At 47.0% G+C, this 20027-nt stretch overlaps 1 protein-coding gene across 1 annotated transcript; it reads left to right on the top strand.

The window, feature by feature from the left end:
- Positions 1 to 1313: 1313 nt before the first annotated feature.
- On the top strand, positions 1314 to 19707 carry LOC127608912 (putative pre-mRNA-splicing factor ATP-dependent RNA helicase PRP1). Its single transcript, XM_052078430.1, has 14 exons — positions 1314 to 1475; positions 2188 to 2461; positions 2631 to 2824; positions 3009 to 3168; positions 4060 to 4278; positions 8527 to 8694; positions 12312 to 12398; positions 12501 to 12650; positions 12718 to 12826; positions 16222 to 16413; positions 16644 to 16766; positions 16826 to 17004; positions 17573 to 17742; positions 19281 to 19707. Exons 1-14 carry the CDS (start codon positions 1468 to 1470, stop codon positions 19387 to 19389), a joined length of 2142 nt encoding a protein of 713 aa, XP_051934390.1. The 5' UTR covers positions 1314 to 1467; the 3' UTR covers positions 19390 to 19707.
- Positions 19708 to 20027: the final 320 nt, after the last annotated feature.

Below are 20027 nucleotides of genomic sequence, written 5' to 3'. Positions count from 1 at the left end.
TTGTAACATCAACGATCGTAGGGGAGCTTAAAAAATTTATTGTTTCCCAGAAAGCCACACATAAGCAAATAACCCTTTCCAGGTTCTTTACAGAAAAAAAAGTCACGAAACAAATAATAACACTATTAATGAAATAAATAACAACTAAATAACCCTCTCTGAGTTCTTCACAGAAAAAAACAGGAAATAAATAATAACTAAACAACTCTCTCTCTTTATAGCCCCTTGAAATCCACAAAAAAAAAAAAAGAGTTCTGCCATCTACGAGAACGCCACCTATCTTGTCTTGTGCATGTCTGCTACCGCCTTGTTCACGTGTTCTACTAATTGATCTGAGACAGAACTAAAACACTGAAACTTTTTATCACGTGTAAATAACTTTGTGACCTTGATTTCAACCCTATTTGCATCATGGGTCATTTTGCCCCGAAGACCACCTTTGTACTTTTTTTGTACAGCTTCCATGGAAATGTGAATAAAAACAACATTTAAAAATTTCTGCAGTTGGGGACAATCTAGGAAAAGTCATAAAATTTCAAGTTAAAAATGTATCATTCAGGAGTTTTTTGGGGCGTTTTTAACACAGTGACGGGTCATTTTGACCCAAGGACAACACGAGGGTTAGAGGGCAGGGTCAAATGGGCCATAATTTGGGAACCCCTTGGATTAAACTGTTGACTCAATATTTCAATTCATCAATGAATCTGGAAAAAAAAATCAATTTCAATTACTTAATTTAAAAAAGGAAATTATTTCAAAATGATTGTGCAGAAACTGCAACAACATACAGTACATATGATGATTGATTGATTTATAGGTTTGGTATGTACCATCAGCCATAAAATTGGCAAAAATGTTGAATAATGTTTTACAAAGTAAAAGAAGATGTTTGGGAATGTCCGACTTTGATTCGACACGAAGATATTCGGACTACTTTCACAGAAGACTGCAGAAATATTTACTGTTGAGAGGCTGAAATCAGAGGATTTGAAGTTAAACAATTTGCAGTTAAACAAGGTTATTAAATCATAAATCGATGATTAAAATAGCTGATCCATTTGATAAACAAACGCTAAGAATTAATTGATTTTCCTCTCAATACTTGATATGATTCATGTTTAATACAGCAAAAATTACATTTATTTTTTTAACAACTCGTGCATGTTTCTGTGTTTTGTGCATGGATTCCAGTATTTTAAATTTCAAAGGGCAGGAAATGTTCTCCAATTCTCAATTGATGTATAGATTGTTTTTCAACCGATGAGCATTTTCTCGGTATATTTTTTCTTTTCCCAAGTGAATAGCGACGGATCCTTTCAGTGCTGCAGTTGCAGCAGCGTTTGCAGCCGAAGGGGGCGGGCGCTCAGTGCATCAGCATCTCTCTCGTCCTCCTCATCAAGCTTGAACGACCCGATTCCCTGCAAGCATGCGACGTGTCGACATCGTGACACCTGTTTAAGGATAAACATGATGAGGTGAGGACGAACATGGGTGTCATTTTTCAGTTTCGATGAAGAATGTATGCAGTGTTTCTTTTCACATTGGGCAGCCCATGATGCTAGCCCAGTAGCAGGCATCGGGTTTGTTAATAATTGGGCGTATTTTTATGATTTATTTTTTCTCACGAAGTCAGCATCTTTCGACGACTCATCAGATGTTATAAATCATGGTGCTTCTGTCCCAAAAATTGGAAATTGAGAGACTACGACGTGCGACAGTTTGACATCAGTCGACTCGTTCTGGGTTAGCATTGTTACAATTGGTTGGCGGTCGTCACGTGACTTCTACTCCGAAAGTTCTACCGACCAACAAGAATTAGGCTCTGGTCTTATTTACAGTACTGTATTGTTATAAAATTGTCCAATGCCCTTCAAGCCTCTCCTCGAATTAATGCGATGAGCGTTTTCAATATAATGACAGAATGCTCGCTATCAGTCGAAAGATACACGTAGAGGACTTTTTGAACGCGTTCGCCCGTTCCTGCAATACGCTAGTGTGTGCGCCATATTCGATGTGGCAACTCTGTCCGGAAAGCTCATGCACGGAAATACACACTACATAAAGCGTCCACCTACAAAGTTTATGCAACCAATTCAGCCACTCGCATGCATGTGAAGTGTGTTTGCAATATCTAACCCTTGCAAAATAATTATAACAGTTTCATGTTTCTGTCTCTGTCCCCTCCAGGCGTGACAGGGATAGGTGCCGAGGTGGTGATGAGCAGTCAAGGTCTGGCTCCTGTGTCCAGTGTGGAGAAACGGAGACTGACCGAAGTCAAACCGCCACGCAGGAGCACATCAACCCGTTCACTCAGCTGCCCTACACAGCTCGATACCACCAGATTCTCAAGAAACGGCAACAGCTCCCCGTGTGGGACTACCGAGAGAATTTCACACACATCCTGATGCATCACCAGTGTTTCCTTATTGTAGGAGAGACCGGCTCTGGAAAGACCACACAGGTAGGAGAAGCATGTGGGTAAATTAAATAAAGACATGAAGTAATTAAACTAATTTCTCTAATCACAATTTTTCAACAAATTGTGGTGCCTTAAACTCTCCTCTAAATTCTGGACTGACCGATCCAACATTTTGCCTTCCTTTTCACCTCCTCTTTTTTTTGTCCATCAGATCCCCCAGTGGTGTGTGGAAAAGTTTCAGTCCACGGGGGAAGCCAAGCGGGCGGTGGCCTGCACCCAGCCCAGGCGGGTGGCGGCCATGAGCGTCGCCCGGAGGGTGGCCGATGAGATGGATGTCACGCTGGGCCAAGAAGTGGGGTACTCCATCCGCTTTGAGGACTGCAGCTCTACCAAAACCGTACTCAAGTAAGAACACATATCAAAGTCACACATACCGTACGATATGTAACCATTCTGAGGAGCTTGAGCTCCACCAAGACCTAACCCACACGTCATTGCAGTGATAATGCTAACATATTAATGTCCATTACAACTTCACAAGATCCTAACAGGAACAGAAATATTTCTAAATCACAATTTATTATCACAGGTACTTGACGGACGGGATGCTGCTGCGGGAGGCCATGAGCGACCCGTGGCTGGATCACTACGGCGTCATTGTTCTGGATGAGGCTCACGAACGCACGCTCGCCACAGACGTCCTTCTAGGCGTCCTCAAGCGGGTACTCCGCCAAAGATCGGACCTCAAGGTAAATATGATACGTCTGATTGGGAAAATGACACCAGAGGTGGGGAGCAATGTTGTGACGTCAACAATCAGTCCATTGGTACAGGTGGAAGGTCTGCGAGTCCGCCATTAATGGACTAAGCACAGATGGAAGCTATTTTCTTCCGTCCCCCAAACCGCTGAAACCTGCCTGAAATAATGACGGACTGATGATGCCGAATGTTTAATGACACGGCCACCACTGCTGACACACTTATACCTTCTTACACCGAGCAGTAATGACCGGGGGGTGAAGCCCTGCCTCGAGAAGTCCCTTGTAGTCTGAAAACCATTCTTTATTTACTTCCAAAAGTTAATCCATCGGCAAGTCACGCTAAACCTGACTCGGGTGTTAACTGCAGTGCTCATAAAGCAGATGGATAACGCCTTGATTGTTTGTCATTGTGGAATCTGAGGTTATTGCGAACGATCCTCCTTCCTAGCGCACGCCCTCCCCATCTCCTGCATCCCCATCGGCTGGCGAATCCGGGATGTTTAATTTGCCTTGATTAAGATCAATTATGATGCCCCGCCGTGCGGAAAGCGAAAATGCCGAGATGCTGGCCCCGGAATATAGCGGAGATTGAAAAGGGAGTGACACGCTTTCCCTCAGAATCCTAATGCGCTTGATCAGATGGCTTGGAAGGGAATGACATGTACCCAACATGAGCCGACGAGGACTGCGGTGTCCCCCGTGTCAGTCGCCGACATCTTGCGAGAGCGTCCCAAAAGCCTGCAAGAACAACACTCATCCTGTGTGGCTTTTTACCACCTTGTGTCATCATCATCATTGTCACGGATAATGAACTCATTCTCCGCTCGAGTGGCCGCTCCATAAATGGCCGCTCTCCCTGGCTGTTTTTCCCTGTTGCAGGTAATCGTCATGAGCGCCACACTGGACGCAGGCAAGTTCCAGGCATTCTTTGACGGCTGCCCGCTGCTGTCCATCCCTGGACGCACGCACCCCGTGGAGGTCTTCTACACGCCCGAACCCGAGCGTGACTACCTGGAGGCGGCCGTCCGCACCGTTGTCCAGATCCACATGTGCGAGGAGGACCAAGGGGATATTTTGCTGTTCCTCACCGGGCAAGAGGTATGACTGCAGTAATCCGCTACAGCGCTGAGGCTCTGAGTGTCAAATTATGAGTTACTGCTGATTAATTATAATTGCATGTGTTCACAGTTTAGTACCGGTAGTAGTAGTAGTAGTAGTATTTATTCGTGTGTGTGCGTGCACGCGTGCGTACATTATATCAACGCTTCTACCTCAAATTTTAAGAATCTCTGTCATCTTTTCTCTCTTTTGTGACACTTTGGTAATAGATTTAATGTGACAAACACTTTAATCGATCCCAGGATGCGTGTCACGATCACATTTCTGTGGGTCCGCCATCTTTTGGGATCTTACACATTGTGGCACCATCCATGAGAGATCCAATGCTGCCATCTGCTGCCAACAGTGGTGGCAATGTTTTATTTATTGCTATTTATTTATTTATTTTATTCATTATAATAATACATTTTATTTATAAGCGCCTTTCACGACACCCAAGGACGCTTTACAATAACAAAAAACACAAAACACATTCATTCATTCATTCCCTTTCCAGAGAGATGTTAAACACAGAGTTTGCCAAAACATTTCTCCACCCATTCCATTTAAAAAGAATGAATAAATAGGTCGTTGACAGCATTAAGTTGACGGCACTCCTTATTAGGATTCCAGTTGATGGCATTTTACGGAAACGGCACACAAGCAGTCAACTGCCTCATATTTTCAACACACACGCTATGAACAAACACAGTGCAGCTCACCCTGTGACAAGCGGACTTTATGATATGCTATCAGCAGCACATCAAACGTGACAAACTAACGTGAGCTACCTTTTGCTAACCGTAAAGCCGGTACAATTTCTAGCCTATCTATTGTCATCCAAACAGTCAATGATTCTGACTTCCTGTTCGTGTTTCCGACTCTGTTACTTGAAATTGTAGGTCACATTTCTTGCCTTGTCTGTCTGCCATTCATGTTTCGAGGGTGCACAGGACACAATGATCTCTACCAGGGGTGTCTGGATGCAACCCTCAAAACAAGTTTGGACACCCCCGATGTAGACCAAGGGCGTTATCGCGTCCGTTTTGAGGCCAAATGCTTGTGCAAATAGCATACCTAAGCGAGAAGGAGAGGAGTGACCAACCTGTCGTTCCTTCCTCCCCACCATCTCCTGAAATTAAGTCATTTCTTTCCCCTGCACACGCTTGCCCATTGATGTGTAATAGAGGGCAGGGTTCACTCTCGGAATGATGAATTTGGTTACAGCTGGGTGAACACACGCACACAGAAAAGCTCCACAAATGTCTCTAGATTTCCAGTCGAAGCCTGATAAACAAGCAGTCGGTGTTTGTTTGATTTTTTTTTCTTTACTTGTCATTGCCATTGCAGGAAATAAAGATGTGCGGACAGAGGGTTTATTGTGCACACACACAACAGTTTTCATTGTTTCATTCATTCATTCATTCATTCATCTTCCGAGCCGCTTGATCCTCACTAGGGTCGCGGGGGGTGCTGGAGCCTATCCCAGCTGTCTTCGGGTAGTAGGCGGGGGACACCCTGAATCGGTTGCCAGCCAATCGCAGGGCACACAGAAACGAACAACCATCCACGCTCACACTCACACCTAGGGACAATTTAGAGTGTCCAATCAGCCTGCCATGCATATTTTTGGAATGTGGGAGGAAACCGGAGCACCCGGAGAAAACCCACACAGGCCCGGGGAGAACATGCAAACTCCACACAGGGAGGCCGGAGCTGGAATCGAACCCGGTACCTCTGCACTGTGAAGCCGACGTGCTAACCACTGGACTACCGGGCCGCCTCATTTGCTCTGCATATAACCGACGACCATGTAAAATGGACGCAGAAAATATGACTGTAACTCATGGATGGTCCTTCCTTTCTTCTGTGGAGGATATTGGCAGATGGCACGTCAGTTTAATGGTCCATCAGCACCACCAACTGATCTTGTACTTCTAGCGCAAGGAAACCAATCTGAATTGATGGTGCCCGGGTGTTGTCAAGTATGTCGTCGCCGTCTCGTGTTGGGCCTCTGAGACACACTTGTTTGTCAAGTTCTTCTTGGAGCTGAAGAAAATTTTTAAAAGGGCATATCCCAAGTCCAGGGCACTTATTTCAAGGCATCACTGCAAATTATTAAAAAAAAAAAACGTCATCTGTGATGTTTGTGGCTCATGCGCTCCAATTTTATTTGATTTTTTGGGGGGGGCAGGGGGGTTGTTCATGATTGAGCATCCTAATTGGGTCGAAGGAGTGTAATGTTCAAAGGGTGCCGTTGCAGCCTCCTTCTAGCTCTTCTTCTTCTTCACCTCTACGGCCTCGCAGCAACTTTGAAGTGGACTAATGATGGGGAGGCAATCCGTGTTTTTTTTTAGTTTGGTACACCCCAGCTTTCAACACCAAACCCATCGCAACTTTCAAGCAAAGATAAATCCTAATGTTTAAGCTTCCCTCTCAACTCTCAACTGCGAGAGTCAAAACACCGCACAGCAGTGCGGTGAGTGGGGCAAATCCAGAGAGGGTGACCTCGTAGAGGAAAGCGCGTGGGTATTGGCTGGTGGACACGACCCAACACGTGGGCCGTATTCCTTCGGGAACACCAGCCCAGCTTGCTTCCAGCGCTTTGGCAAAGATCGCTTTTTTTTCCCCCTCCGCAGCAGCTGCTGCATCCCGAGGCTTGATTGGCTCTTAATACGCCGGCTAATTTGACCGATCCATTCCGATTTACCGGTTTCCCACTTGTCACAGTGTTGATTAAGAGACACACGGCCATCGGAAGGCTTTGACTTCATGTGATGTACAAAGAGACCGCCGGTGAGCTCGCTCATTCACGTTCAACGGTGGGAAAAAAAACCTCAGACATGCTTCACACTCATCAATTATTCGTATGATATATTCACAAATCTTGACACCGACAGAAGAAAGTGTAGGGAAATAATTCTTGATTCTGAAAGCAAATTATTTGTATCAATTATAAAGACAAACGATACTAATTTAGATGCTCGAAGATTCAGATTCTAACAAATTCTAGCTCGAAGTTCGAAGACGCAAATTTGTTCCTGGTAGTAGTCGCAACAGCTTTCTGGTGCGTCGCACCCATGGAGGAAGTGGGTGTTGCGATCCACTTTTCACCACCCAATAAAGTTGTCGGCTGTGTCAAGAGTTGTTTTTGTACATCCTGTGGGCCCCTAAAAAAGACTGCGGGCCACAAATACATACGTACATCTGTCTGTCTCGCTTTCTTTTTTCTCTTTCTAGGTCTCTCTTTTTATCTCTCTTTTTGTCTCTCTGTAAATTTCTCTTTGCTGACCATGCATTATTGTTATTATTATTATTTATTATTATTATTTTTTGTTTTGGGCGGCCCGGTAGTCCAGTGGTTAGCACGTCGGCTTCACAGTGCAGAGGTACCGGGTTCGATTCCAGCTCCGGCCTCCCTGTGTGGAGTTTGCATGTTCTCCCCGGGCCTGCGTGGGTTTTCTCCGGGTGCTCCGGTTTCCTCCCACATTCCAAATACATGCGTGGCAGGCTGATTGAACACTCCAAATTGTCCCTAGGTGTGAGTGTGAGCGTGACTGGTTGTTCGTCTCTGTGTGCCCTGCGATTGGCTGGCAACTGATCCAGGGTGTCCCCCACCTTCTGCCCGAAGACGGCTGGGATAGGCTCCAGCACCCCCCGCGACCCTAGTGAGGATTAAGCGGTCCAGAAAATGGATGGATGGATGGATTTCTTGTTTTGCATTTTTTTACTGGCTGGCTGGCCATGCGATGCATTCACTAGCCTGCAGGTGGTGCTACAGCCCAGGCTTGCAGTCACTTGTATCCAGGCTGTGATGTTGACAGTTGGAAGATTAAAAAAAAAAAAAGAACGACATTTATGTGCAGTTTTAAGACGTTTCTATGTGGATGTGTGTCCATAAATAAAAGTGTCCAGCCTGTCAACTCCAAGTGCACGTGTTACCTTGCGCCGGTGCTGTCATGTTGTCTAACTCCTGCCGCCACTCAGGCCTTCCTTCAGTCTGGCTCCAGAAGCTTGAGCCTGACTGAACTGATTTGCCGGCGGTGCGGCATATTCCGCTTTACAACGCTGTGCTGCAGAATCATGAAGCCTGTTTGTGTCTGACTGGCTCGAAAGTTACAGTTTCCGTGATTGCTCGCCACCACGCTGAAGCTGTGGCGTCAAATTGGAGGGGATAGGTGCAAGTGGTAGCGGCGTGCTTCTGTTTCGTGGCCGCTTTATTTGATTCATGCTCGGTTTGTCTTACAGGAAATCGAGGAAGCCTGCAAACGCATCAAGGCAGAGGTCAACGACTTGGGACCCGACGCCGGCGAGGTGAAAATTATCCCGCTGTACTCCACGCTGCCGCCACTGCAGCAGCAAAGAATCTTCGAGTCGCCTCCGGCCAATAAACCCAATGGCGCTATCGGAAGGAAGGTAAACAATCCAAGGAATGAGCAGAATTACGACAGACAATCCAGTTAAAAATCGGTTACCAAGCTCAGTCACACACAGGATGATGAACATTTTGGATGTGGGCCTTTATGGGGCATGGCCCAGTGAGTGACGTCGCTCCTTGTGAGTGTTTTCATTTTGCATTTGTGTGTTTGACTCTTGGTCCTGTTGAATAAGTGTCAGAAAGTGCATCGGCATCTGTGGCTCTCCTTACAGTTGCTTAATTACTTTGCTAATTTTATATTTGTATATACACTCATGCCTTGAGATAAAAAAACCAAACAAAACTACACTAAACAAAAAAGCACTTCCAACTCCTGGAATGAATGGTAATGCAAAAAAAATGCTATAATCAAAGCATTTCTACCATGAATTGAATATTTAATGCACACGGTTTGTGACAACACTAAACTAAACCTGGTATGAAATCGAACATTCTTCCTCCTGTTTGGACCTTCTTGAATCGTTGACATAAAACAGGAAGTCAAGGAAGGAGCAACTCCATGAGCCAGCAATCCTGGCCACCAATGGAAGGAGGTAATACGCACTCCTCCTGGGTGGCCTCACGTCGAGTGAAAAATGCAGAGATGTCATCGGAGCCTCCCCGAGAGGAAGTCGTGAAAAAGAATTAAGGCTTGTCACGCCCGCCGCTGCGCATGCTAACGACTGCATTAGGCAGCCCTCAATTAACATAAAGCACTGGCTCGTCATTTATTCGCCATTTGTCCGGGAGAGCGGCTGATTGTCTTGCCTCCCCCCCCCCCCCCCCACCCCCGACTGTAATCTCTCTTGGACAAATGCGTTACGATGAGTTTATCTGGAGTGTTACGTCAAATCTCTCGACCCTTTTGAATGCGGACGCGTCGTTTGACGCACTTTTCAGTTTAAGCCCGAAGCTTTATTTGTCAACAAAGCTCGGGTCGCGAGCGTTAAACTGTGAGCGATGGCCCGCGTTAGCCGCTGCGCTCGCTCCCTCTGCAGGTAATAACCCAGAAATAACACGCAGAAACGACGCTTTAATGATATTACTGATGAAGCAAGGCCCGGATTATCTAGCGTGCCAACAGACTGGAAAGAGCCAGCAGGCATCGGGCGTAATGGCCCCGGCCGAGATAATCCTTCACAATCAATGCAGTCAATGACGCCGACGATATGATGGGGAAATGGGAGAGGGTGTCATGCGCGGCAGCTGCTTCTGTCCCACAGACAGCCTTGCCTATTGGTGCGTACGGGTAAGCGCTCGACCATCTTGTTCCCAAAAGATCAGAAATTCAATTCTTCAAAACTCTCTGGTGACAGCGAAATTTAGCAACCTGAAATGTGGAAAACGTTTCCATCATTAGTACGTTAACAAAAAAAGTCTCCAGGATCCACCCCCAAAAAGACACAAGAAGTCAGCCATTTTGGTTTGAAGCGGCCATTTTATGCTAAATTCAGGTTTGCTAACTAGCCATTAAATGTTTAAAAAAAAAGACATTTGGTCTGAAAATGTCACTTAGCAACGTCAAATTTAGTAGATATCTCTATCATGATTAGATACACAAAAAAGTCTCAATAAGCCATGCTCAAAAAGACCAGGAAGTCTGCCATTTAGGTTTGAAGCAGCTATTGTGTATTCATCTTAGGTTTGCTGACTGGCCATTAATCGTTCACGGTCGTCGTTCAGATAAATTGGGTTTGACAATGTCACTTAGAACACGAAATGTGGTGGTTATATTTATCACGAGTAGTTACACAAAAAAGTTTCAAGAAACCATGCCCAAAAAGTAGTTTGTTGCGGCCATTTTATGCTCATTTCAGGTTTGCTGATTGGCCATTAAATGTCAAAAATGCAGTACATTTGGTTTGAAAATGTCAGTTAGTAACATGAAATTTGGTGGACATATCTATCTTGAGTATTCATTCATTCATTCATCTTCCGAGCCGCTTGATCCTCACTAGGGTCGCGGGGGGTGCTGGATCCTATCCCAACTGTCTTCGGGCAGTAGGCGGGGGACACCCTGAATCGGTTGCCAGCCAATCGCAGGGCACACAGAAACAAACAACCATTCGCACTCACACTCACACCTAGGGACAATTTAGAGTGTTCAACTATCTTGAGTAGAGACACAAAAAAAGTCTCAAGACGTCATGCCCAAAAAAGAAAAAAAGCCTGCCATTTTGGTTTGAAGCTGCTCTTTTCTGGGTAACGAAGTTGTGAAACATTTGTGTTATTCGGCTAAACACTGCGGCGAGTGATGACTCGTCATAAAACTCTCAACTCAAATAATTCAGGTCCACAAGGCAAGACAGAGGCCCACTGAGCAATGTGACGAGTTTGAACGTGCATACAGTATAGAGTAAAAAATAAATCTGGAAAGTTTCTCCACTTATGATTAGATTCACGGTTGCCTCGTCTTGGCTGAGGTAAGTAAACACAAGTTGCCGATGTACACGGAAAGAAGCATTTATTTATTTTCATTCGACGCCCACCCGCATATTAAGTTATGACACTAGAGAGGCAGTTGCCAGTTGGAGTGAGCTATTAGTCAGCCGTCACAGTCCTGAGTGCTGTGATGAATCTAAAAGGGCCATCGTTATATAAGGAGATCTCACCCCAGCGGCGGGCGCTTTGCGTTCGCGTGATGTGCTGTTTGTGTATATGCTGACAGCCACGGACCCATCGGGTGCGATGACTCATTTGACTGTCATTTCTCATAGGCAGTCTTGCTGTCGGGATAATTGTAATCAAAACTGATCCGGGACCAGAATGCGCTGGAGGTTCTGCCTCCCTTTCTATTTGCAAATATTACTTTTCATTGTCTCAGTAAGGTTTTTCGGAGGTACCTTAACTTACGGGTGCCCGGAGTGTAATGTGTGCTTCAGGTCGATGAAAGTAAATCATCAGTCATACTCAAAAACTCCAAATGGCTCCCCAAAATCGTCAGATTATTTTTCAAATTCAGCCCCCGAAGCCAGTTTAACTCTTTCAGGCCCAGCGGTTATGACGGTGGTGCATGAATGGGTTAACGTAGCAACACGAAATTTGGTAAACAAAGCCCGGTAGTCCAGTGTTTAGCACGTCGGCTTCACAGTGCAGAGGTACCGGGTTCGATTCCAGCTCCGGCCTCCCTGTGTGGAGTTTGCATGTTCTCCCCGGGCCTGCGTGGGTTTTCTCCGGGTGCTCCGGTTTCCTCCCACATTCCAAAAATATGCATGGCAGGCTGATTGAACACTCTAAATTGTCCCTAGGTGTGAGTGTGAGTGCAAATGGTTGTTCGTCTCTGTGTGCCCTGCGATTGGCTGGCAACCGATTCAGGGTGTCCCCCGCCTACTGCCTGGAGACAGCTGGGATAGGCTCCAGCACCCCCCCCGACCCTAGTGAGGATCAAGCGGTTCGGAGAATGGATGGATGAATTCTAAAATGAGTAGAAATGCTTAAAAAGACTCTGGAGGTTTTACATTTTTCATCATTCTACACTTCACTGTTGATATGTTATCTAGTTACTACAAATTTCAATAACATGCGGAGATGACTAAATTTGAGTTTTGGTCAAGACGAATCTCCATTAATTTGATGTCAGGTTATGTCTCAACTCACTGGCCTTCTTTTCCCGCAGATTGTCGTGTCAACCAACATCGCTGAGACATCCCTCACCATCGATGGCATCGTGTTTGTGATCGACCCTGGATTTGCCAAGCAAAAGGTTGGCAGACCTCGTGTTGCAGCATATTTCTTCGATGTAGCTTGAGCTAGGACATTGGCGCTGTTTGTATGCAGTAGTAGTGGCAATTTCCTGCCTGGACAGGTGTACAACCCTCGCGTCCGAGTGGAGTCCCTTCTGGTATCCGCCATCAGCAAATCGTCGGCCCAACAGAGGATGGGCCGAGCCGGACGCACGCGTCCCGGGAAGTGCTTCCGATTGTATACCAAAAAGACCTACAGGACAGAGATGCGGGTAGGAAGCGGTAAATGCTTGAAAAAAAAAACATCTCAGGCCTCGCTTACCGCTCCTTGTTGCACAGGACAACGCCTATCCAGAGATCCTAAGGTCCAATCTGGGCTCAACGGTGCTGCAGCTGAAGAAGTTGGGAATCGACGACCTGGTGCATTTTGACTTCATGGATCCACCAGGTGAGTGTAAAAGTCCCGACCCCTTCCCGTTTTACGTCATCAAAAGCTGTGCGCATAATGGTTGCAAAAGAATGGTTGACATTTATGCTGCTGGAGGCTGTAAATTTCCCCAGTGTGGGACAAATAAAGGATATCTTAATATCCGTGGCTTGGCTGGCAAGATGATTTTTTTTATTGTGGCTTTGGTATAGGTTTTGAAAATTGGCCATTTGGTTTAACTTAAGGTGTATGTGTTGAAATATTGAGTGTTTAGGAATTGTGGAATAAAAGCATGGTGTGATGATTGCTACTGCTAGCTAGTAACAGTTAGCCGACTCGTTTAGCTATGAGCCTCCATGCGCTCTCTCTCCAAGTGACTCCAGCTCTTAATTCGTTAGCATTACTGTTTGCGATGTTGCTCTTCGCCGTTAGCGCGATGAATATCAGGCCATTGGACAATGGGGGACTTTGAAACGTCTTCTTACCAGACGGTGATCGCATAGGGATCAAACAGTTGCTTTCCATTTGACAGTGTGAGCTTTTTTAGTGCTGATATTTCACGATCCTTTACAGGCTCAACTCATTCAGTACCAGCCAATTCTGGACCAAGTCTGAAAAGACGTTTATAAACGTCTTTGGGAGTGAATGAGTTAAGGGCCCATAAAAACATTTATCTGTAATATTACCCTTTCAACACATTAAAACACACTTTTTAAAATTTCTTCTCAGCTTCTTCGTCTCTTCTCCGAACTACACTGTCCATCAAGTTCGTTAGTGTCCGACATGTTGCAGCCCAACGTGGTACCGTGCTAAAAATGTGCAGCTCTAAATTCGGATTTGCCCGAATACTCAACTGTAAAAGCTCATTTTAAAATTCATTCATTCATTCATCTTCCGTACCGCTTGATCCTCACTAGGGTCGCGGTGGGTGCTGGAGCCCATCCCAGCCGTCTCCGGGCAGTAGGCGGGGGACACCCTGAATCGGTTGCCAGCCAATCGCAGGGCACACAGAGACGAACAACCATCCACGCTCTTAGAGTGTTCTATCAGCCTGCCACGCATGTTTTTGGAATGTGGGAGGAAACCGGAGCACCCGGAGAAAACCCACGCAGGCCCGGGGAGAACATGCAAACTCCACACAGGGAGGCCGGAGCTGGAATCGAACCCGGTACCTCTGCACTGTGAAGCCGACGTGCTAACCACTGGACTACCGGGCCGCCCTCATCTGCAATATAGCAGCTCTGCGAAAGATGAACGGGGGGGGGGGGGGGGGATCCTTGTCCTCTCATATTTGATTTCACATCAGACAACGCCGCCGTCTTGATTGGGATCAGTGTCGTCTTCATCGATACAAACGCGGTTACAAAGCGCTCTGAAACCTTGCGTCCGTTTGATGCGCGGTATCAAATCGGGGTCCGCCGCGCCACTCGGGAGCCGGCGAAAGACGACGAGATCAAATGATCCTGGCAGATATCAAACGCTGCATATTTGGAGCTTTTCGGAGCGCTTGCAGTTTTGATGAGCACTTTTACTTGGAAGAGCGCGGCGGCGCTTGTTGTGAATCACGCTGGAATTAGGCCAACCAGATTCCCCGCGAGAGCGTGCGTTACTACATCTTCCCGAGGAGACCGCCAAACCCTCGCCGCCCCCTTCCTCCTCACCATAATATAGTTTTCATCTCACCTCTGAGATTAAACCCATCTCCCCACCGCCCCCCTCCATCCCCCCGCCCAGCGTGGCAAGCGCCATTTTGCGAACGAAATTGGTTACATCAATAGCGGCGCTATCGCCCGGGCTATTGCCTCCTCCTTTATATTCCTCCGGTGACTGACCTCCACCGCCACCCCCGCATTCCTCACAAAATGGAAGCGTCAACATATCGGATCGGCCTCGCCTGCCGGCCAAGCGGGGACGGGCTGAAGTGGGGAGGAAGGATGACTTTTTATTCCTTTGATGCACCGCTGGCATTGACGCCGCAACCTAACAAGTTCCTGGATGCTGCCGCACGCTTTGAGTCCTGGACAGACTCTTTATAATTTCTCGTCTCTTCCGATCGATTTTTATGCGCCCGCCTCCGAGTAAATGGGCCAGCCAGGGATGTGTCTCCAGAGGAGGCGCGCTGTGATACAAAGACTTAACAGCGTGTTTTGTTTGCCTGTTCCTGCCACTGTGTGTCTGTGTGTGATGTGTGTGTTTGTTTGTGTTTTCCTTTGGAGGTGCTGTCTAGCTAATCAGCCCCAAACGCCATGACTTATTGGACGAAGGTTTCATTTGCCTCGTGACATTTCCCAAAGAAATTCCTTTGAGCCGCACCCGGGTTTAATGTTCCTTTGGCCCACAGTGAACAGAGAACATTTCTGCGAGTTCCTGCGCTCGCTTATGAGACTTTAATGTCTTAGTATGGTTGCTCGGCAAGTTAAACGTTCAGGATAAAGCCTCTGTGATACAAGTGATCAACATTTTTGAACCGTTTAGACCGGAGATGAGCAACTTAAATGCTGAAGGTGCCCACAATTAAATTAATGAATGGGCCACTCAGAGTGTGGTTGCGGCCTCGTTTTCCATCCGTGATTTCGAACAAACTACCCCTGTGTTTTTTTTTCCCATGCTCCTAGCAGGACCCGAGAGGACGTTCATTTTTATGCAACTGGTCATTGGGGTCAGTCACTGCATCTGGATGAAACCCATGATGCAAATCACGGACGACAGAAGAAGTGGCATGCGCCAAACTGAGCAGGAAGTTGGCCGTCCTACCCTGTATCAATAGTGCACTCAAATAATTTTTCACTTCAATGTATTGCACGTAAAAAAAGCAATAGAAATTGTTATCAAACAAAACTTCAGCAATAACTCGTCCTGAAAGATTTTGTGCAAATATAGGCGGCCCGGTAGTCCAGTGGTTAGTACGTCGGCTTCACAGTGCAGAGGTACCGGGTTCGATTCCAGCTCCGGCCTCCCTGTGTGGAGTTTGCATGTTCTCCCCGGGCCTGCGTGGGTTTTCTCCGGGTGCTCCGGTTTCCTCCCACATTCCAAAAATATGCATGGCAGGCTGATTGAACACTCTACATTGTCCCTAGGTGTGAGTGTGAGTGCGAATGGTTATTCGTCTCTGTGTGCCCTGCGATTGGCTGGCAACCGATTCAGGGTGTCCCCCGCCTGCTGCCCGGAGACAGCTGGGATAGGCTCCAGCACACCCCGCGACCCTAGTGAGGATCAAGCGGTTAGGAAGATGAATGAATGAATGAATGAATGAATATTGTACTTAAAAGTTGACTACAGTACAACTGAACCGTACGTAGTCAGCAGTTCTTTCGTGTACCACTAGAGGGAGCCTGCATACAACACTTTGAGAGTCTCTGGCCTTTTTCCGCGTTCAAGTTTGCTGACCCATAATCGTGCCCGTACTTCCTTGGCAGCCCCCGAGACCCTGATGCGAGCTTTGGAACTGCTCAACCACCTTGAGGCCCTGGACGACGACGGCGAACTGACGGGTCTGGGCGCCGTGATGGCCGAGTTCCCGCTGGATCCGCAGCTGGCCAAGATGGTCGTCGCCAGCTGCGAGTTGGGGTGCTCTGACGAGGCACTCTCCATCACCGCCATGCTGTCAGGTGGGTACTTTCTGCCTTTCTGTGACTCCTCCGGTCTCTTTGTATCTCTCTTGTAACCTCCCGATGACATCACAAGATGACGTCAAGTACTAAATGATCAAAACAAAATAAATAAAGACGAATAGCAAAAACATTCCCGCAGTTGCGATAATGTAAATGGGTAGTGGGGACCGTACTTTGTCCACCCTTGGGTTAACTTCTCCCTTTGGGCCCATACCAATCTTGTTTAGTCCCGCAGTGCTTCATGCGACCCCCTGAAGCCAAAAAGGCGGCCGACGATGCCAAGATGCGACTGGCCCACCCAGACGGAGACCACCTGACTCTTCTCAACGTCTACCTCGCCTTCCAACAAAGTAAGTCAGTGTGCGGCATCCCCTCTTCTTGATTTTGACCTCTTCATTTTCCCACTCAGGCCACCGGTCATCGCAGTGGTGCTACGACAACTTTGTCAGCTACCGCTCGCTCATGGCGGCGGACAGCGTGCGTCTGCAGCTGGATCGCATCATGGAGCAATCGGGCTTGCCCCGGCGGACCTGCGACGGGGACGACGTCCACATCCGCCGCATGCTGCTCACTGGTTTCTTCATGCAGGTCGGGGTTGTTTTACATTATAGTTGAAATCGTATTTTTTTTCTGATTGCTGTTGAGAAACAAATTATTGTTTTTTTTATTTGGGATTTTTTTTTCATAATCAAACAAAACCAAGGCGGCCCGGTAGTCCAGTGGTTAGCACGTGGCTTCACAGTGCAGAGGTACCGGGTTTGAATCCAGCTCCGGCCTCCCTGTGTGGAGTTTGCATGTTCTCCCCGGGCCTGCGTGGGTTTTCTCCGGGTGCTCCGGTTTCCTCCCATATTCCAAAAACATGCGTGGCAGGCTGATTGAACACTCTAAATTGTTCCTAGGTGTGAGTGTGAGCGTGGATGGTTGTTCGTCTCTGTGTGCCCTGCGATTGGCTGGCAACCGATTCAGGGTGTCCCCCGCCTACTGCCCGGAGACGGCGGGATGGGCTCCAGCACCACCCGCGACCCTAGTGAGGATCAAGCGGTACGGAAGATGAATGAATGAAACAAAACCAAATAGCAATGAAGCAATATCACCCAAGTGGGAGTGATGTTTTACTCACTCGGCCACCCGCCCGCTTTTGTCTCAATTTGGGCAGGTTGCTCACCTTGAGCGCAGCGGCCACTATTTGACGGTGAAAGACAAGCAGGTGGTCCAGCTGCACCCGTCCAGCGTGCTGGGCCACAAGCCCGAGTGGCTCCTCTACGGCGAGTATGTGCTCACGGCCAAGAACTACATCCGCATGTGCACCCGCATCCACCCGCAGTGGTGAGTCTTGCCCACTCGCATGTGATTCTCAACCAGTGTGGAAATTCACTTTCACTCAATCGACGCAACAATTATTTAGTCACTCCAAATAATGTATTTTGTTTCATCTATCTATGCGAATGTCTCATGTTGCCAGATTTACCCAGTAAAAAGTAACACAATCTCTTGGTACGTTTCAATCCAAACACAGCTACAAACACACACACACTGTGTGTGTGTTTTTTAAAAGTAGTGTTATTGAAGCTAGAAAACACTGCGTCGACAGCACAAACTGCGCGACAAGTTATTTGTTGATTGCCATGACTGGTACTCAGTCATGGCACCGTATTCCATGATCTTAGCAGTTAAGCGTATTTTATCATTCAATAGCTAATAGTTTTGTCGCATGCACAATATGCATGCGTGAGGTAGACACCATGGCTGAGACGTACGTATGTGTTGTTTATTTGTTGTCCAGTCAATTCTTTCGTTAGCAGCAAGTGCCTTCGGAGGTGAAAGGTGCTGCTCTTTCAAAATGTTGATGTTGCTTTCAGGTCGGGGGGGAGATCTTGCCCCAAGTGGAGGAGTTTAAGTATCTTGGGGTCTTGTTCACGAGTGAGGGCAGGAGGGAGCGAGGGATCGACAGGCGGATCGGTGCAGCGTCTGCTGTGATGCGGACGTTGTATCGGTCTGTCGTGGTGAAGAAGGAGCTGAGCCAAAGGGCGAAGCTCTCAATTTACCGGTCGATCTACGTTCCAACCCTCATCTATGGTCACGAGCTATGGGTCGTGACCGAAAGAACGAGATCCCGGATACAAGCGGCCGAAATGAGTTTTCTCCGCAGGGTGTCCGGGCTCTCCCTTAGAGATAAGGTGAGAAGCTCGGTCATCCGGGAGGGGCTCCGAGTCGAGCCGCTTCTCCTCCACATCGAGAGGAGCCAGATGAGGTGGCTTGGGCATCTGATTCGGATGCCTCCTGAACGCCTCCCTGGTGAGGTGTTCCGGGCATGTCCCACCGGGAGGAGACCCCGAGGAAGACCCAGGACACGCTGGAGAGACTATGTCACCCAGCTGGCCTGGGAACGCCTCGGGATCCCCCGGGGAGAGCTGGAAGAAGTAGCTAGGGAGAGGGAAGTCTGGGCTTCCCTGCTAAAGCTGTTGCCCCCGCGACCTGGCCCCGGATAAGCGGTAGAAGATGGATGGATGGATGGATGGATGTTGCTTTCAAGTCAAAGTCAATATATTCATTGTATTCATTGTAACTTTTTGTGGCATTTTTTTAGTCATTGTAATCTGAATACTTGACTGGATAACATGTTAAATGTGTCATTACTGGGAAAAATGCAAATTTTGTAAGTAACGCGTGCCTTTGTAACCTGTCACCGTCATCACAGCCAGCGATATTTATTGGCATTATTTCACAATGTATGCGATGTATGTTCAGTATGTTCTTTGGCTCTAAAAAAGTTGGCAAATACTGTTTTCGGGTACCTGACCATGACCAAGTAGCTTCCCCTTGTATCAAAAAGTTTTCGGATTAACGCTGATGCTCTTTTCGAGGTTGTTGGAAATCGCCCCGCGCTACTACGAGATGAGCAACTTCCCGCCGTGCGAAGCCAAGAGAGAGTTGCAGCGCATCAATGGCGAGCTCTCATCCAAGCAATTGTGAAGAAAAGAAATGCAGACCATTTGTTGCGAGTCAAGGGGAGGCATCATCGAGATTGGCTTTTATCCAGAACAGTTCCCATCTCATCAGGTCGGACGATCACGCGTCCGCCTTTCATCTTTTTTTGAGAGCTGGATTGTTGTTACATTTATTCCGCTCACAATAAACATGAATTTTGGTATAAAACAACCCCAAGTGTCGGTATTTTGGTCTAATGGGCCCTTTTAACTGTAAGATGCAAGGTAAACAAGCATGCTGGCGACAAAAACAGGAAGAAGACCATAGCCGTCTTTTCAATGTAGGCTCCCTCTAGTGGTAGTTGACAGAATCACTCCCTAAGACATTTCAGTTGTCTTTAACATTTAAATTCAATGCGTTCAAATTCAGATGTAATTTGACCAATGTTGTGCAATACTTTTAAATGAAATGATGAAGTACATTTTTTGGTTATTGTTCTATAATTAAGCGCAATGTTCATGTTGAAACTGTGAATATAGCAGTAATGGCTTACAAAACAACTTTGACTACCTTTTAGCGTTTTTTTTTTTTTTTGATGAGCAATGAAGCCTTCTATGCCACTGCGTTTTTCAGTTGTTCTAAATGGCACTGTGTGAGTCAAAAATTGGCCAACCTTCGAGATA

The sequence above is a fragment of the Hippocampus zosterae genome, chromosome 1 (genome assembly GCF_025434085.1).
Source record: "Hippocampus zosterae strain Florida chromosome 1, ASM2543408v3, whole genome shotgun sequence".
Lineage (NCBI taxonomy): Eukaryota > Metazoa > Chordata > Actinopteri > Syngnathiformes > Syngnathidae > Hippocampus > Hippocampus zosterae.
The sequence above is the reverse complement of the archived record's forward strand: the minus strand, read 5'-3'. Positions and strand labels throughout refer to the sequence as shown.

Coding starts and splice junctions, on each gene's coding strand:
- LOC127608912 (XM_052078430.1), top strand. Junction 3,169..4,059: donor GCCAAAGATCGGACCTCAAG/GTAAATATGATA, acceptor TCCCTGTTGCAG/GTAATCGTCATGAGCGCCAC. Junction 12,827..16,221: donor TGACTTCATGGATCCACCAG/GTGAGTGTAAAA, acceptor CTTCCTTGGCAG/CCCCCGAGACCCTGATGCGA.